The 20,343-nt window shown below is 37.3% G+C and overlaps 1 protein-coding gene across 1 annotated transcript; it reads left to right on the top strand.

Annotated features, from left to right (window-relative positions):
- On the top strand, positions 1-17,755 carry LOC149841948 (uncharacterized). The gene is made up of 3 exons (XM_090001226.1): positions 1-304; positions 14,730-14,753; positions 17,304-17,755. The coding sequence occupies exons 1-3, from the start codon at positions 103-105 to the stop codon at positions 17,603-17,605; spliced, it is 528 nt and encodes a 175-aa protein (XP_089857352.1). The 5' UTR covers positions 1-102; the 3' UTR covers positions 17,606-17,755.
- The last annotated feature ends 2,588 nt before the right edge of the window (positions 17,756-20,343 follow it).

Here is a 20,343-nt window from a genome sequence, read left to right as displayed (position 1 = left end):
CCTGCTCACTGGCGATGGAATAAGGGATCAGATCTGAGAGAGAGAGAGAGAGAGAGAGAGAGAGAGAGAGAGAGAGAGAGAGAGAGAGAGAGAGAGAGAGAGATGGCTTCTTCCTTCCGGAGATCAGGGGCGTGGTTGAGGTGCTGCCTCCTCTTGGTGGTCGGTGCGCTGGTGCTGTATGTATCAGGGCCTGCCCTCTTCTTGAGGTTTAAGAAAGGCTTGAGCATGGCCCAGCATGCTGGGGGCTGTCCGCCGTGCGCCTGCAACTGCCCACGTCCTGAATCGCTCCTCAAGATCGCGCCAGGTTCTCAATCACTTCTCTTCCATCTCCCCCACATACCCACCATTTTCTTCCGAATTGAATTGTTGGGTTTCTTTGATTTGATTTACTCTCTCTCTCTTCATTGAGTTTTATTTGAGGCACTTGTTTTTGTTTGCTTTTACCTCTTAGATTGCTCTTCTTTAATTCTGGGTTCTGGTTTTTGAGGCACATAGTGATGTTGGGGAATTTTAGTATGATGGGTTGGTCTAATTGTATTGCAGATGAGTGTTTTAGTTGATTGCTTATGCATCTGTTGTGCAACATCTTGTGTCTTCCTTAATGCTACGTCCCAAAAGAAAGTGTTGGATGATAAGTATTTTTCTCATTCAAAGTAAATGTCATTCATGATTAATTACATTTAAAGGAAAAGAGAGCAATCAATTGGATCTATGGGGAGAACAATTATGTGTCAGATACCAATGGCAAAATTTCAGTTGGCTTACTCAATTCTTTGGCTTTCATGATTAATTACATTTAAAGGAAAAGAGAACAATCGATTGGCTCTATGGGGAGAGCAATTATGTGTCAGATACCAATGACAGAATTTCAGTTGGCTTACTCAATTCTTTGGCTTTAGGAGAAGGGATAGACGACTTCTATGTTACTTGGCTTTCTAGTGAGTATAAATGATCTCATCTCCGCTTCAATATGTGAAGGTCTTTGATATGCACGCAACAAGGGGTTAGAATCACATACAGATATGTGCTGTTAATTAATTGAGCAACTGAAACGTGGTTTTGTTTCATATTTTAGACAAAAAAGTAAAAAAAAAACTATAACCGACGAGGGAGTCCATGGGTACATTGTCAAGATTGGAAATGTCCATCACTATGATTCGGAGGTTAACTTGAAAACTCATCAACATCGTCAGTGTAACGCCCCGAAATCTTAACCTGAAAATTTTGAGGATTTTTTTCTTTTCTTTTTGAAACAGCAGAAACAAGTCATACTATAAGGTTAAGTATTCCAGAACATTACAGTGGGGAGCAAACCAAAATCATTTATTTCATTTCAATATCAATGAAAATTAACATCAGAGTTTCTCGAACCATCCCTGGAACAGTAAATCCAAAATCTCGATCGAAACCTCAGCCTGCAGCCGCTCATATACTGTATTCATTACCTGAAAAATGATAAATTTATAGGAATTAGACTACAACTGTCTAAGTAGAAAATCTGTAACTTTTAATGCAGGTATATCATAAATCTAGTATGTGATGTGGGTGTCATGTGTGATTTTCAGTATATACAAGAATAAGTAAAGATTTACGCTACGACAGTCAATAATGTATCAGATGCCAACTGGCAGGTAACATCGTTAGCAGCATATAAATATCCCATAACCACAGATATGAATTCATATAATGATTCAGAGGAATGCAATTATGATAATTACATAATTCAGGTATGCATTCATACAATATGGTGCATCTATTAGGCATAAAAGAACATTAATCAATACCATGAATTACAATTAAAGTAGAACAGACATTTAACATGCATTAGAAGTTAACATCACTCATCCATCAAACATATAACAATTAAGGGAACAGATAGCATATGCATGTTTTAATGTATAGCATGAATATGCATGATTTATGTGCAATGCATGAACACTTTATTATCTTTCCTTAAGGTTTTCCTTTTCTATATGCATGCCCTATTAAATGCATACAATTTTAAGTTTTTTCTTTTTAATTATCGTTGCCCGCGGATACACCAAACGGGTACAATCTCCGAGGTTAAGTTAGGTTCCCAGGGTAGCTTAGCACACAATTTGTAATTTATTACTGGGTTTCGAACTTAACCCTCGACCGAATCACCTTCAGAATATTAGACCTCCACATCTAATGTCGGGGACACAAGGCACACCCCATGCCCACAAGTGTCACTTTCTTAATACAAAAAACAATAGTTGTGTCAAACACACCACCCCCAGGTAAAGTGACAGACTCTCCCTAAAACCGTGGTCAGGAGAAGGAACCTCAATATCGGGTTCAGGAGACCAAATTTACGCACACGGAGTTTTTGTATCCTCACAGTCTCCTCAAGACCGGATCTCTAAGATTTCCATACTCCAGATGAGATATCCCAGAACGTATATTACACTGTTCTTATTCATTATCTTTTTATTAAAAGTCAATTATTGAGTTTTGCAATTCAACATGCAAAAACAAGGCAAAAGCTCGCATCCACCCCTACGAGAATCATCACGGAAATCCAGCCCGTGGAAACACATCGAACAGTGCAATGAAATTATATTTGCAAATCAACATGCAAAGTTAATAACATAGGCTTGCAAATCAACATGCAACCATAAGCTCGCAAATCAGCATGCGTAGCTCTTCACGGTCTACCACTCGTGGCAACAATAGAAAGGCGCAATTAAAACCATAGTATAAATGTGATTTTTGCGATGCATTCAGACAATTAAAGAAAGAGCAAACCAAAGCTCAGGCTTTTCGGGCCTGTGATGATTCATTTAGACCATCGATGCATCGTATGCAAAAATCATAACAATATGCAATTTATGCAATGAGGTCAACATGTCTCCAAATGCACATCCATTCAAACCAACTCAATAATGTGCATGAGTTACCACACTCATATGCATGTGTTCACCATCCATGTGCAAGTGCTTTCATGGAATCACTTAACACACTTGCATTCATCCAAAATTCATAAGTACATGAGAACATTTATGCATGATTGTACATGCCAAACACATATCGATTTCATGTATGCACGTGCACTTGAAATCAAATCATAATTGCACAATAATTAAACATGTCCCATAAATGTAGGCACATGAAACTTTTCATTTATAACATGTGTTAACATCAGTTATGACCTCCATTTACTTATCAGGTTACAATTCATGCTATCAATAAAGATTAAAACTTAGTGTTTCACCTTTAGGTAACATCCCACATTTCCAACTACAAGTAGAATGCCCATACGCAATTTTATAGCAAATCACAATTCTTAATGGCAAATAAAGACCCCACCCATTTTCAGCTATAAGCATAATGCCCATACACAGACAACAAAGGACTGACTCATGTTGCACCAGTGTTGACTCTTTGTTCTTCCCAGTATGCCTTACTGCACTAGGGGTCAACTCACTAAGGAAAGGGGTCGGCTCCCATGCGTGTTTTGTGGGTGTGTGTTTAGTCATAACAACAATGGGAAGCACATATTTAATTATCTATGTAGGTGTAGCAAAATGACATCTTATAAAACTGTAGCACCTAAACAGGGGCAGCAGACAAGATGGATATGCTTGATACTTGATAAGCTTTTTTGCTTGAACAGAAGCCTTTCTTTTTTGATAAAGAACAGAACCTTCACTTTTACAACCAAACAAGTAACAACAACTCGACTAGACAACTATTACCAAATAACATTATCAGAAAGGGGGGCCAGGTACAATAGAGAGGTGAATCTGATGAAAGAAACAACAACTCTATGATCCAAAAAGGCTGCCAATTATTCTTGTGAGTTCAGGGTGACAAAATCTTTAAGCTCTATATGAATAGTACAACCCGTAGTAGGACAACAATGAACAAAAGAGTGTTGTCACTTATGTAATGAAAATTAACATCAACATCAAGTCTGGTTCAAAAACATTCAGATTACAACCTGTTAGTCCAGTATGGCCTCACATATATAATGAAAATCAACATCACTACTAATTTCGGTGATTGAGGGTAACCCTCCCTAATCATGATAGCAAGTCCTAAGTTCAACCACAATGACTGAATCAACATGCAACATGCAGCCAGATATAACGAGGATTGATCCACGATTCATACCACCCATGGATTGCTTTCATTAACATGCATTATATAGCAGGGTCTTGTACAACTATCAGAAATTTAATTGTTGGTAGACAAATTCTACATATCAAGCCCACACTACAGCTACGTCAGGTACATACTGAAGCTACAACATATAACTAAAATTTACAGATTCCTCACAATTATTTAAAATTTATAAGAAGCTAAAAAAATGATCTTTCATGAAATTATTTAACATCCTAACATATGAACATGCATCCCTAGCAGTATGAAAAACCAATGCAACGAGAAAGAAGAGCTAACAGGGCAGATCGGTTATTACAAAGCTTGTCTGAGAAAAATGAACTTCTCAGGGAAATAAAAACAAGGAAATCCCTGTGATCATGAGCTCAAAGCATCTGCCCCTATCAGAAAATTCGAACATCCCCCTTAACAAAATCCGAAACTCCTAAAACTGAAACCCCCATTCAATTAAAATGGGATTTCCGACAGCCGATGACCCTACCGGTCTCTAACAGGGCAGTCGAAATGCCCGATTACTCAAATGAATCTTTCGGCAGCCAGGGTCACCCCACCATGGTTTCGACTTAGTATACATGTAAAACATAATCTCATACCCTCTGGGGTTTTTCGGCAACCCTTAACCCCACCTTTACTTCGAATATGGGTCGTACACGATAACCCCTGAATCTGGTTCGTAACCACCACAAAACCCAACATTTTTCCATCTTCGATTTTTCGGCAGCCAAGAACCCCATCTGGAAAACCCCGATCGTACGATAACAGGGTTTTCTCACTAGACCGTCCCAATCACAATCAGATGCAATCAGTGTTATTAAAAACACGCCTCAAGGCGCAAAAAGCGCGCCTCCTCAAGACGAGGGCCTTTGTGCCTTGAGGCGTAGGTATAAAGCGCAACACCCATGAGGCGTGCGCCTCATAGGCCTTGAGGCGAGGCGTGCGCCTCATAGGCCTTGAGGCGAGGCGTGCCTCGGATTGAGGCGTACACGCCTCTTTTTGCTGTAGTTCATGCACAGAAAATGCATTCAACTATTCTAATTTATTCTTTTTGTTTTCAGTTAATGTGGAAAACCATAAGCCCCTTAGTAAAGGTGCTGCATCGCGCAAATTTATACCCTCCCGCAACCATGCACCCCAATTTTTTTAAAGTGCTGCAACCACACACCCACACCTATGTGACATAGATGATCAACATGGGAACCTGTGGAATTTTTGTTTAGGTCTGTCGACATGGGCTAGGTGACATGTTGACAGGCCTAAAAGAATGAGATAGCTGGATTGTAAAGTAGCACTGTCACAACAAAGAGTCTCATGTTCAAGACGTGAGAGGCTAACCCCAGCCTGCATATCATAAAAAAAAGGAAAATTAAAAAGAAAGGGCTGGCTGACATTTTGCCTTCCTTCAATGGCTTTTGGATTATCAGCTTTTAACAGTGTGAAGGACTTTGTTCATTTTAGAGCCTCTGCTACTTAAGGGCATAGTCACCAATCAGTCATGATGATGATTGTGGAGTGCCACAGCTCTTCTGCTTCTGATGAGCCTTTTGACATGATTGACTGCAGTCACCTTGGTTGAGGTGCTATTGTTGATCTTGTAGCATGTTTATGCTAAACTTTAACATTTAAGTTAAGGGGATACATAACCTACTGACTAAGATATAATTTTTCAGCTAGTCATGATATCACTATCAATGTTCAGTGAGTCGATTAGATGAGATAACTCAAGCACACCTATTTTCCATGAGAAAAGCTTAGCAATTGTGGATAGAGAGAAAAATGGAAAAGTCAGGAAACAGAATAGAAATAGGTTGTCTTTCATGCCAAACTATGGAAAATAGAAAAAAGATAATAGATAGAAATAATATGAAATTGAGAAAAAGATGTTAAATCAGAAATCTAGGAAGGGGAAATATCACAATGTTTCATGATAATATCATTGCATGCTTCAAATTTTCATTATTTTGAAAAAATGATGACAAAATACTTTAATAATGTTTCATGAAAATACTGCTAAAACATTGTGATAGTTTGAAAATATTGGAGATGTGTGTGTTGTATTTTCAAGCTTATGAAGAAAAATCCTAAGGCTTAAAGTTTTATTTTTGATGAACTCACTCACTATTATTTTTTATGAACTCACTATTTTTTGAGATTTTTTATTTTCTGTTGGTTGTTGCTTCATCAATAAAGATTTTTTTATTTTTTTATAATTTTAGATATTTTTTTATAGTTTTTTTAAAAAAAAACTTTGAGGCTTACGCTTTACGCCTCGAGGCTTACGCGTAAGCCTCGCCTCAGATTTTGGTGGAGCGCCTCGCTACGCCTCAACGCTTTTCACAACACTGGATGCAATCAATACCAACAGAAAAAGAAATACATAAACCTACCTTTTTCCGGCGACTGGAGGAGGAGGTGGCTGGTGACGAATGCTGCAGGTGTGGTCGGAGCTTTCCGACGTCGGTGCTCCGGCGCTGTGAAGGGCTTCGAGAGAGCGAGGTACAGAGAGAAGGAGAGAGATGAGAGGTGAGAGAGCGAGACCTCCCTCCATCTCCTCTTTAACGAGCTGAAGTCCTCCTCCCTTTCGAGAAAATCGGAGGGAGTTGGTTACGACCTCCGTAACCTCCTCCTCCTGCTAGGCACGATTCTTGTAATCGGTGCTTTATTAATAGAGGGTCGGGTCCGGGTCCGAGCCCCGCAATGCCGGATCCACTCTAACGTGGATCCGGGTCGAAAGGGAATGGTGGATCCATTTGAGTCGAATCCCAATTACCCAATATTATTATGTATATATTTTTAATACCCATTTATATATTTCCTTTTGGATCCGGGTAACGGATCCCAGGCTCAATATGTATAAAACCACTCGAATTTTACGGGTATTACAGTCAGTGTTCTTGTTTTCTTCACCAAGCCTATAGTCCACTACCAACTTTGGTTGATTGACATTTGACTGTCTAATTTAAATGGCTGAAATAGTGACTTCTTGTTGGTCTGAACTCTAAAGTACTTGTTCACTCCTACTTGAGTTTTTCCTGATGGATTATGACTATCCTGTTTCAAACTTCTGATTTTGAGATTTCTGTCCAACTGATGATGGGAGAATTCCACACCCTTCAAAGTTGCTTCTTCTCTCATGGCTGCAGGCTTAATGTTTGAGCTTAAATAAGGGTTATCCCCCAGTTTTCCTATAGAAAAGAAAAAAAACTATTACTACTTTTTCACAACAAGATAAGATGAGGAGAATGCCCCAACATAGCTATATCCTAAGTCCTAAGACAGCTTGCATGTGTTTCAAATTTCATATATCAATCAGTATCTGTCTATTAGACTGCAGAGATAAATGACCCAAGTGCATATGGTGTTAAAATGTAAACTGTAATATATATATATATATATATTATTTAATATTATTATATTTTCTTTTATTGTTTTCTTTTTCTATTTTTCTTTATTTTCTTTTTTAGCATCTAGTTCAATAGAAACTAGATATTTGATCCAGTCAAGTTCCTGTTGGAACTTGACTGTGCAAATAGTTGTTGAACTGTAGTCCAACAGCTATAATAAATGTTGTTGGACTATAGTCCAAATAATAAATGCTGTTGGACTGTAGTCCAACAGCTATATTAAGAGACGTTGGACTTCCAACGTCTCTTTTGGAGAGCTCAAAATGAGCTCTCCTCTCTCTTCCACTTTTTTGTATATATAGGGGTAAACCCCTTCAATGTAAACCACTATGCTTCTTAAGCATTTTGTTCATGAATAAAGTATTATTTGTTTTTCAAGTGTTCTTCCTTTTATACCCTTTCAAGGGTCATGCTTGTAGTGTCTCCAATAGACACTTGTTTGTGAGTTATTCGTGCATTTGTTGAAGACCATCATTTCATTACATGGTATCAGAGCTTTTTCTAGACGAAGAGCTTTACCCTTAGGGATACTAATACCAGGTGGGGCTTCCATGTATACTTCTTCAACGAGATTCCCATTCAGGAAAGCATTTTTGACATCTAATTGAAAGATAGGCCATGTTCTAATGGAGGCCAAGGCTATTAAAGTTCTAACAGTGGTCATACGGGTCACAGGAGCAAATGTTTCTTCATAATCGATGCCATACTCTTTGGCATATCCTTTTGCTACTAAACGGGCCTTATATCTTTCCAGGGTCCCATCACTTTTGGTTTTGACTTTGTATACCCACCTACAACCTATAGGTTTCTTACCCGAAGGGATATCTTGTATCGTCCAAGTATTGGCCTTTTCTAGTGCATCCAATTCTATTTTCATGGCTTCTATCCATTCTATATGATTTTTGGCTTGAGAATAGTATGATGGTTCACCATATGATTGTATTAATGTAATGGCGGCCCTATACGTGGGTGAAAAAGATTCATAAGACACAAATTTTTCTGGAGGTTTAGAGATTCTAGACGTTCTTCTAGGTGAGACTTCAGAGTATTTTTGTAATGCACATGGAAAATTTTGCTCTCTACGTCTTGAATATTGTAGACTAACATCCCTATGGATTTGCTCTTCATTATCATCATTTTCTACAACAATAGGACTTTGATCATTGTCAAGGTCACATCCAACATCACATTCATTGGATTTTGAAGTTGGATCAATTAAAAACGAGTATTCAGTGACATCCTTGGATTTTTCAAATTCAAAGAAGCTTCCTTTTTCCAAAAAAGATACATTTCTTGACACATATAATTTGTCATTTTGAAAATCGAAACACCTGTAGCCTTTTTGATTATCAGCATATCCTAAAAAGGCACATGGGATTGCACGAGGAGAGAGTTTGTCATTTCTGTTGGTGAAAACAAAACATTTGCATCCAAAGACTCTTAATCTAGAATAATCTGAAGTTAAATTAACAAGCTTTTCTATTAGAGTTGTATTCTTTAATGAGGAAGATGGCATCCTATTAATGAGGTAGGTGGCAGTTAGGACCGCTTCAGCCCAAAAACTTTTTGGAACTTGATTTGCAATTAGCAATGTCCTAGTAGTTTCCATAATGTGCCGATGTTTGCGTTCGGCTAGGCCATTCTGTTGTGGAGTGTGTGGACATGATCTTTGATGTGTAATACCATGTAAATTGAGATAGTCTTTGAATTCGTTGGACATAAATTCTCCCCCTGAATCAGTGCGAAAAACAGAAATATCATTTTGAAACTTATTTTTAACCATTTTATGAAATATTTGGAAGTTAGCAAAGACATCAGATTTATGTTTAAGAAAATAAATTCAAGTATGTCTAGAAAAGTCATCAACAAAAATGACATAATATGTATAACCACCTTTGGAAATAACTGGTGCGGGGCCCCAAACATCCGAATGTATTAACTCAAGTGGTCGTGAGGAAACAAAAGTTCTACTAAGAAATGGTAACCTTTTCATTTTGCCAAGAATGCAGTCTTTACAAGAAAAAATTTCAGAATTACAAAATTTTTTCAAACTTGGAAAATATTGAATTTTAGACATATGAGGATGGCCAAGCCTTTTGTGCCATAAATCCAATTCTAATTTCTAAATATTATAACAAAATGTATTCTTGGGTAATTCCAAAAAGTTCATGTAATAAAGTCCTCCTTCTCTATGGCCTTCCCCAATCAGCTTCCCTGACTGGCGATCCTGTACCCAACAACCATGAGAAGAGAAGGAGATATTACATCCATAATCAGATATTTGCGAGACAGATAAGATATTCAAATTAAGTTTAGGGATATATCTAACTTCTGGGATAAAAAATCTTTTAGATTTTTGAAGATTTTCAAAACATCCTATTCCTTTTACTTCAAGAGATGTGCCATCGGCTGCAAAAACCTTTGACACACTTGAGTTATTTTTAAAACATTCGGATAGACTATTAACATTTGGGGTAATATGAAAAGAAGCACCAGAATCTAAAAGCCAAGGAAAGTTACCTGGACCGGAGAAAGATGCAACTGCCGCTCCAGTTGAGGCTTCGGTTGAGAAGGATACCCCTTTGAGAAGAGGTTGAAGGATTTCCATCAGTTGAGCCATAGACACAGGTGCATCTTGATCTTTTGACTCGGATTCAACAGATGCAACTCTTTTTTCTTCTCTTCTTTTTAACTTTGGACATTGAGGCCTATAGTGCCCCTGTTCATGACAATGATGACAAATAACTTTTCTTTTATCAAAGTCGCCGTTTTGCCTTCCAAAATGAGGCGGCTTGTAAGTACGAGTATGATTCCCCGGTCTAGATACAGCTAAAACGGAGTCATCATCAACTTTTGGAGTACTTTTTCTAAGTCTATTTTTCTCCATAGTGAGCTCTTCTATAGTATCAACAATAGAAGGATTTTTTCCACGATGTAAAAGGGCCGATTTGGTGGATTCAAACTCCGGCCTTAGACCATTCACAAATTGATAGAAATGTTCCATATCGAGTTGCTTTTGGCGAAGCTCGATATCTTCGGCACAATGCCATTTGGGCTCAAGAAGAGCCAACTCTTCCCAAAGTTCGGACAACTCATTATAATATTCTCGAATAGTTTTATCTTTTTGAGTCATTGTCCGAACTTTATCTTGTAAATTGCATACATGTGCAATATCTTTAAGGGAATACATGTTTTTGAGGTATTCCCAAGCCTTATCGGCATGCTCAAACTTAGCTAGACTAGAGCATTTTTTAATGTCTATGCTATTGATGAGCCATGACATAATTTTTGCATGCCCTATCCTCCATTCTTTCAATTTCTTTTCATAAGTGGCTAACGCCTTACTCTTCTCTTCTTCCGTTAGAGGAACCTCTTTATCACCCTCTTTCTTGGTAAGAGATAGTTTAGGTTCCAAATCGGAACCAACCACTATACCCCATAAACCTTTTCCCCAAATATGGTGCTTCATAATCGAAGCCCACATTACATAGTTAGTATCATTTAGCTTCATAGGAATGATGGTGATCTTATCATTGTCATCCATCTTTTACAAGGGTAAGAGAGGAATAAATAGGAGAGAGAGAAAAAAATAAAAAGAAAAGAAAAAGAGTAGACAAAGGAATAAGAGAGGATACAAAACCAAAATTTTTTGTAGCACAAGTTCGCCTTTCTTCAAACAAATCTTCTTGAGCTAAGAACAAGGTGATAAAACACCTTTTGTAAATGTGGCACGGAAATCGAGGCGGAAACACTTCAAGATCTAAGGATTTCGTAGCTCTGATACCATGTAATGAAATGGTGGTCTTCAACAAATGCACGAATAACTCACAAACAAGTGTCTATTGGAGACACTACAAGCATGACCCTTGAAAGGGTATAAAAGGAAGAACACTTGAAAAATAAATAATACTTTATTCATGAACAAAATGCTTAAGAAGCATAGTAGTTTACATTGAAGGGGTTCACCCCTATATATACAAAAAAGTGGAAGAGAGAGGAGAGCTCATTTTGAGCTCTCCAAAAGAGACGTTGGATTCCACCGTCTCTTAATATAGCTGTTGGACTACAGTCCAACAACATTTATTATTATAGCTGTTGGACTATAGTCCAACAACATTTATTATAGCTGTTGGACTACAGTCCAACAACTATTTGCACAGTCAAGTTCCAACAGGAACTTGACTGGATCAAATATCTAGTTTCTATTGAACTAGATGCTAAAAAAGAAAATAGAGAAAAATAGAAAAAGAAAATAATAAAAGAAAATATAATAATATTAAATAATATATATATATTACAGTTTACATTTTAACAGTAACAATAGTGCCTAATAGGGTGTATAATCCACCAGATCTTTTTCCTTTCATCACAACAAGGGCTCCTTTACTGATTTTCATGACTCCACATTCGGTTGAATACCTGCATCCATTTGAATCAAGGGTGCCTAAGGAAATGAGATTTTTCTTCAAATCAGGAACATGTCTTACCTCTGTCAATGTCCTCACAATACCATTAAACATCTTGATTCGGATTGAACCAATCCCAACTGTCTTGCATGGAGCATCATTTCCCATCAAGACAACTCCACTATTAATAGACTCATATGTGGAGAAAAATTCTCTACTAGGAGTCATATGATATGAACAACCAGAGTCTAAGATCCAATCATCCTTGGATCAAATGACCTGTACAGACAGAACATATATCTTCTTTGGCAACACTAGCCTCAGTTGAATTTTCATCTTTATTAGGCTCCTTCTTTTCATCCTTTTGATGCTTCCTGTTGAGTTTCCAACAATTAGCTTTTATATGTCCCTTTTTATGACAATAATTACAAACCTTGGTTCTATTTTTGGATTTAAATCTAAATTCCCCACGATTTTCCCTAGGTGGGTTTCTCACTTTGGGTCGTCCTCTAGCAACAAGACCCTCAAATTGTTGTTCACCAGTTAAATCCCTATCCATCAACTCTTTCGAAAACAAAGATGATTTTACATCTTCAACCGAGATAGAATCTCTTCCATATAAGAGAGTTTCTCGAAAGTGCTTATATGATGGTGGTAAAGAACAAAGCAATAACAAAGCTTGGTCTTCATCGTCAATTTTCACATCAATATTTTTCAAATCTAGTAATATAGAATTAAATTCATCAAGATATAATTTAATTGATGTACCTTCTGCCATCCTTAACATGAAAAGGCATTGCTTGAGATGTAGCTTGTTGGTGAGACTTGGTCATATACAATGACTCCAGTTTCAGCCATAGTGCAGCCGTCGTCTTCTCATGAATGACCTCCCACAAAACTTCACTGGACAAGCTTAATTGAATAACATCCAAAGCCTTTTCATCGAGCTCTTGTTTTTCATCTGCAGACATAGTGCTTGACATTTTCTCTTTCCCTAGTAGTGCCTTTTGTAGCCCTTGGTGGGTCAAGAGAGCTTTCATCTTGACCTGCCATATGCTGAAGTTGATGCTTCAATCGAACTTCTTGATTTCAAATTTTGTAGACATCTTATGCCACCAGTGTTAGAGTATTAGACAAAGTGCACTTGTGTTTGTACTTAAGTGGTTTGGATCCGGGTCCGGATCCAAACTACCTTTGTGTAACATGTCCAACTAATATTGGATAAACTTGTAAATATCTGTAACTTATTAGGGTTATCTGTATTGTATAGCCATGTATTAGGTTTACATTATAAATGCTAAGGAGACCACGATTTTTCATTTTATGGAAAATCATGGATAGTTGCAGCCTCACTCTCCTCTCCCTCTGCAGTCTCTTGAATATTGATGCTGAAGGATTCTAACATAGAGTACACCCAACCTGGCTTTGATACCAGTTTGTTAGGAATAATCGATATAGGGTGCTGATGCTGCAACAAAAACACATACAAAAATACACCACAAAATTGCCAAAGCTAAAGAAAAAATTACAGCACTCCAGATCTTAACGTGGTTCGGCAAGCAATGAGCCTTCCTACATCCACGGGCGAAAGCAAGCAAATTCCACTATATTTCAAAATTAAGAAGACCAATACACGACTCTCTCAGAAAACTAGAGAATAAAAAAGTGTAAGCAACCAGAAAATGGAGGTGGTTACAAAACCCACTACGCAAGGAAGTGGAGGCAGTTACAAGCCCCACCTTCCAATGGGTTGACCAAAACAACCCCAACATATAATATATGTAATTATATATAAAATATATTATATATGTATATATATGCATGACTCGTCCATGACTCGGCCGGGTCAACTTGGTCTCGGCCGAGTTTTGTACAAAATGAGTTTGTACTTGTTTTTGACCCAGTAACTAGGCGATCTGAGCTGAGTCAACCAAGTCAATGAGTTGACCCCGCGAGTTTTCAAACTATGGTGCAAAGGATCTTTTATCGATTTCTGTATTTTTTCTGGCAATAACAGTGTTTGTCAAAAACTAGAAGCACATATTAGTTGTCTGTTTTAGCTACAAGACATGATAGCAGGTGTCATTGCAATTTTGCATGATTGACATGTGGATTTGGTTTCAAAAATGCAAATTTCAATAGAAGCAAGTTTGATCTTTGTAATTTGGCAATCATATATGGGTTATAATCTTAACCTCTTCCAGTTCCTTTTATTAGTTAAAAATAAGCTATAGTTGAACCAGGATTCATCTACTATGGGGAGAAGTGATGCCTATGCCTAGGCAAAATCCTTAAAGATTCAACATTAAATTTTATTCGTAATTGAAAATAATAGAATTCTTAGCTGAACATATGGAGATATTGTTGATAGCTTGTGCATTTTTTCAAACCATTCTGATTTTCCTTTTCCTCTTTGGTTGCTCGAAGTGGTTTTGCTACTATTGGTTATCTCAATTAAAAAAACAGTCTGCTATTCCGTCTGAATGTTTTACTGAATAATCTTGTGGAAGCTGAATGTTTTACTAAACAATCTGGTGGAAGATGGCCAAAAACCTAAGAAGCAAGGCAATAAAGTTTCTTCCTGTATAATTGCAACATATATGTATATTTGATTTTCAATTTGGTTTTCCTTTCAAAATTTTCCAGCCATGTTATCTGAAAATTTTCATGAGTTTCACTTTGACATGTTCTCTAACTGAAACAGTCTCTTTTGCCTTTTCTTTTCATTGTTTGTTTGTTTGTCACTTTGTTCTCATGCTTTTCTAAATTTTTGCAGGGTTGGTCAACCTTTCAATTACAGGTTTGTGATGCTCTCATGGAAGCCTTTCTTTTGGTCTGTAATTACATTAGAACAATGATTGATTTTTCAATACTTGTCAAGTTTATAAATAACTTGGTGCATACCATGAAGTTACATTCTGCACTACCTGTGGATAAATTTTTCTTTCTTATAGCTTGATTGTCTTTCTTCCTCTTAAGCTATATCTGTTTTGCATATTATAGCTTGTCATACCTGGATCTCCATTTTGGTCTACATACTAGTATTGACACATCATAACAGAACAGATGACTGGTGTGAACCGTGCAATATGCCTAGGACATGGTCCAAGGTGAACTACATGTATCTTACCATGCCTATGCTATCAGTCCGATTTGTGGACATTACCATCTCCTTTGACAAACATCAGGGCATATGTTTACTGTAGCATCAGGGCATGTGCAATATATTATCATGCACATGCCTCAGATATGGGTAGATCCCATCACCATAGGCTAGATCCAGCCACTAGGATTATCAAAGACAATTATTGCAAGTGGGGAGTAGAATTTCGCCAATCATGCATTTTTAGGTAGGCCTGACTGCATGGATAATATTTGTCATGGTTCCATAGCACACACTTCAAACAAATAAATGTGTTAAAACATATTTTAAAAGACAAAAAATGAATCTAATTCAAATTTCATCAAAATGTAACTATCAAGAAAATGACTTTTTACATCTGAAATGCTAGATGTGTTCTAAATGAACCATTCTAAACCCATCTATATGGTCCAATCTACTAAACTTGCATGAGAAGTGAAACTTGACACATTGATATGGTACACAAGAAAATGTCTTTTCACATCTGAAATGCTAGATGTGTACTAAATTAACCACTCTAAACCCATCTATATGGTCCAAGATGCTAAAAATGCATGAGAAATGAGACCTGACACATTGATATGGTACACATCTGTGCCAGTGACCTACCATGTGTGTGTGTGTGTGCGCCCGTGTGAGAAATGGCCAAATGCCATGTACAATGGAAGAACAAATTGTTACAATCAAAAGCATATAATCGGGATGTTTTTCTTCAAAGGCAACTTGAGTAAACATGGTTGATTGCAAATGATTTTTCCCTTGGATTTGATCATTACACTTATTGTAAATAAGAGACATCTAGCTGCTTTTGATTAGCAAAACTGTTGCTAGAAAACAAGAAATGAACTTGCTGAAAACAGAATGGAATTGAGACGTCTACTAATAAATTCTTGACACTTATCAATGTAGGCTTAGAGACATCTCTTATGCCAATGATACATCTCCTTCAATTGAATGACATTCAAACCAAAGAAAGAGAACTGAATGGAATTGGGATATGGATGGAATATAATGAAATAGCATCCCTTTGAGGTTCCCTATGAAATGAGACATGGAATGGAGCCACTTTAAAAAGAACTTATTTGCAGCTTAGTAGAGCTTGTTATGTTAAATGAGCTGAGCTTCAACAAGGGCTTTTTGGCTGGGCTCTGCTCCTGTAGCCCTCTGGGGCTTGCTAAGATACATATGTTTATTTTGTAAATATGTTTTCTATAATGATGTGTAAATAACTTGGTTGCTCTGCATGACTGTAGATGCAAGTGATTGGAGCGGTAACTTCTTTGTTTCATCATTCCTAAAAAAGAAAAATTATTTAAACAAGTTTGTCGGTTAAAATTTTCTTCTTCTCCCTCTCTTAACTTCCTTTTACAGCCAGCTTGGTCTTGGCTCATTCACAGTGAGTTGGCTTGGACATGGCTCAAGCTTGTGACAGGGTGAGCTTGGGCTTTTGAACTGGGCTAGTTTGGTGCATTTGGCTTGTTTACCAGCTCTACTTGGTTGAATGGAACTTGTTTCGATTGGGTTTCCAGAATCAGTTCTGAGTGCTAAAGATAATTGGAAATTCTTGTTGGGTAACTTATCACTTTTATACAAAGTGGGATGGAAATGATACTCGCATCTGTAAATCCAGAGAGATCATGAATGTAATAAATCTTTTTAATGGAGCTACATACTCGGACATGTGTGGTGGCTATCTAATGTATCACCACTTGCTTAAGCACGTGCAACATGTTGCCTCCAATATCAAGTATGGCTTCCTCTAGCTGTACTATATTGTGTCATATTTGTTAATCTGGAATGAAGTACTTTTGTCTGGTGATATATTCATTATTTCTGTTGCTTCTCTACTCAAGGGCTACATTTTGTTAGTCTTATTTTCTTATCCTGTATAAATTTGGAGAGTTGCTCCCACTCTGATATAGCACCCTGGTTAGGCTTAGAATTTTCTGGTGAAAATTGGATGCACTCTTGTTTGAGTTGGAGAGCCTATATTGTTTCTCCTGTGGGGTATTCAACAGACAGCTTGGAGAGTCTATTCACCCTTGATTTTAGAAATAGTTCTTGTATGTACTGTGACTTTAACTGCTCTCAAGGCATTCTGTGGCACCTTGGTGTTGGTATTCATCCTTTTTTTTCATTATAGAAAAGTAGTTTTCTTCTGAATTCAAAGATAAAGAATGCTTATGAATCATAATATTTGCTTGACAGACTGTGGGAAGCATGATCCGGAGCTGAGAAAGGAGATGGAGAAGCAATTTGTGGATCTTGTGTCAGAAGAATTGAAGCTTCATGCGGCTGTTTCTGAAGAACATAGGCATCACATGAACCTTACGCTCGTGCAGGCTAGAAGGGTGGCAACTGGGTATCAAAGAGAATCTGAGAAATGTAATGCAGCAACAGAAACCTGCGAGGCAGCCAGGGAACGAGCTGAGGCATCCTTGTTAAATGAAAAGAAGGTAACAGCTTTGTGGGAGAAACGAGCTCGGCAACTGGGCTGGGACAGCGACTAACTAGAATTCTGATGTTCCTGCAATTCTTTTCCTGTCCTGGGGAGTTTCCTCCATAAACAAGAGGAAGGGGTTTAGTCGTAGTAATATATGTTTTAGATATTGGACTAAGTCTTTCCTGATGGTTGGGTGGTGTGTTTAACCGCCCCTTCTCCATGCTTGATAATAGTTTCTTATGCAAGGGATAAGAAAACAAGAAAAAAGAATTGAGTGATCCTACATTATATGATGAAAAAGAGGTCATCATGAGTTTCCATTCAAGTTAATGGAAAGGCAGAACCTCCTGAGATAATAGTTACTGACTGCTACTGCCATTGGGTTGTCAAGTATAGATTAAGAACTTTAGGCTCTGTTTGGGAAAGGGTATTTAGCATTAAAATGCCAGATCTTGGATTTATCAATCAAGGATGTGGAACTGTGAGATTTGGCAATAGGTTGGGGTTGGCAATGGCATCTCCTCGTCAGCTAGACAAAAGGAGATGACAAGAGTTGTCTAACTCTGGAGTTGCCAACTGCAACCTCTATGAGGTTGTAGCTGGCCTTAACAGGTGAGAGGGATTTGGAGTTGCCAAATCTTATTCCATCTTCTAACATTTGCCATATCCAAGCTCCCAAACAGTAGTTGGAACTGGTAATTTCATAAATCCCTACCAACACCCCTCTAATACAGGTTCCCAAACAGTGCTTTAATGAACATTTGTATTTTTAAAGGGTTATATCCAACTAGATAAAAGCTACTGTTGAATTGGTTGTGTATTTGCTTTGATGTGTTTATCATGTTGCTTTTACACGTATATAATAAAAGGGAAATTTTTAAATACTCACCAAACTTATTGGCCTAATTCATGTGTACACCAAACTGTTGGGGGTTTTCAATTCCCGGCCAAAGTTTTTACTTAGGTTAAGCAATTGACACTCAGATTAACTACAGTCAATAATTTCTGTTACTTTTATATGAAAATAACCAATATATCCTTATTCTTTTGAGATAAACCTTTTTTTATGGAGTTAGGCAGACCCCCACCCGTTACTATTAAACATACCACTAGGGTTTGAACCCTACCAGTTATTATTAAACATACCACTGGGGTTTGAACCTGAAAAGTTTCACCACAAAGAGATGTGCACTGACAGCTCCTACCAACCTCTCTTGGTTTTTGAGATAAACTTTTCCCAAACAAGAAAACCTTGTTTTTAGGAATTCTCTCTCTCTCTCTCTCTCTCTCTCTCTCTCTCTCTCTCTCTCTCTCTCTCTCTCTCTCTTTGTACATCATTAAAAAATAAGTATTTACAAATACATAGGCATAAACTATTACAAAGGAAAGAAAAGGTGAAAGCGTAATCTCTTTTGTCCAAGGGTAATGGCTGGGCGGCAGTACATGCAACTACTAATTTTCTTGAAATTTTTTTATGTTATTGTTGCTGCTTTAGTTTCAAGAATGTGAATGAATAAAATCCACAAATTTATGAATATATTTTGGTTATAATATGATTGCATAGAAGCACCTCCAACATATTTTCACTTCAACTTCCTGGCTACATTGAGTACAACAACTACAACTAAACCTTCATTACAAAACAATTGGGGTCGGCGATATGAACAAAAAAAGAAAATCATTTTGGGTCTTTCACATGAATCCTTCTCCTCCAATCATTTTTATCCAATGCCATGTCCTCGGTGAGGTTCAAAGCATTCATATCATCTCCATCCAAGTCTTCTTAAGCCTACCCCGACCTCTTTAACTAATATATTTTTTCATTTCTTCATCCTTCTAACTGGAGTATCATTAGGCCTTCACCGAATATGTCCAAACCATCGTAAACGATTCTCTCTCATCTTATTTTTAATGGATGCAATGCTTACCTTCTTACGTATCTCCTTGTTTCGAATCTTATCTTTTATTGTATTTCTACACATCCATCTAAGCATACGCATCTCAGCTACACTCATTTTTTGAATATGATGTCTCTTGGTAGCCCAACATTCCGTACCATATAGTAAAGCGGGCCTAATTATCGTTCTATAAAATTTTTTCTTTAACCACAATGATATTCTACAATTGCACAATACTCCAGTTGCACTTTTCCATTTCATCCACTCAACTTTTATCCTATGATTTACATCTACATCAATTTCTCCATACTTTTGAATGATAGATCCCAAATATTTGAAACAGTCATCCACCAGTATTTCTTGCTCACCAAGCTTCACTACACTTCCATCACTACTTCGTTGCTTACTAAACCGACATTCCATATATTCTGTCTTACTCAACTTAAAACCTCTTGCTTTCAATGTCTGTCTCTATAATTCTAACTTAGCATTAACCCCAGCTCTAGACTCATCAATCAAAACAATATCATCAGCAAACAACATACACCACGACACATTTTTTTGAATTGATCTCGTAAGCTCATCCATCACTATAGCAAATAGGATAGGGCTTAATGCAGATCTTTGATGTAACCCAACCGTTATAGGAAAATTGGTTATCACCTCTCCACAAGTGCGTACATTGGTTACTACTCCTTCGTACATATCTTTAATTATACTAATGTACTTGAGAGAAACACCTTTCTTCATCATGTCTACCAGAGAACATCCCTAGGTACTCTATCGTATGCCTTCTCCAAATCAATAAAAATCATATGCAAATCTTTGTTTCTCTCTCTATATCTCTCAATAAGTTGTCTAAGAAGATGTATAGCTTCCATAGTTAATCTTTCAGGCATAAAACCAA

Source organism: Nuphar pumila, chromosome 3, assembly GCF_984573655.1.
Source record: "Nuphar pumila chromosome 3, dmNupPumi1.hap1.1, whole genome shotgun sequence".
NCBI classification, from domain to species: Eukaryota; Viridiplantae; Streptophyta; class Magnoliopsida; order Nymphaeales; family Nymphaeaceae; genus Nuphar; species Nuphar pumila.
Note: the sequence above shows the minus strand (reverse complement) of the source record. Positions and strands in the feature narration are given on the sequence as shown.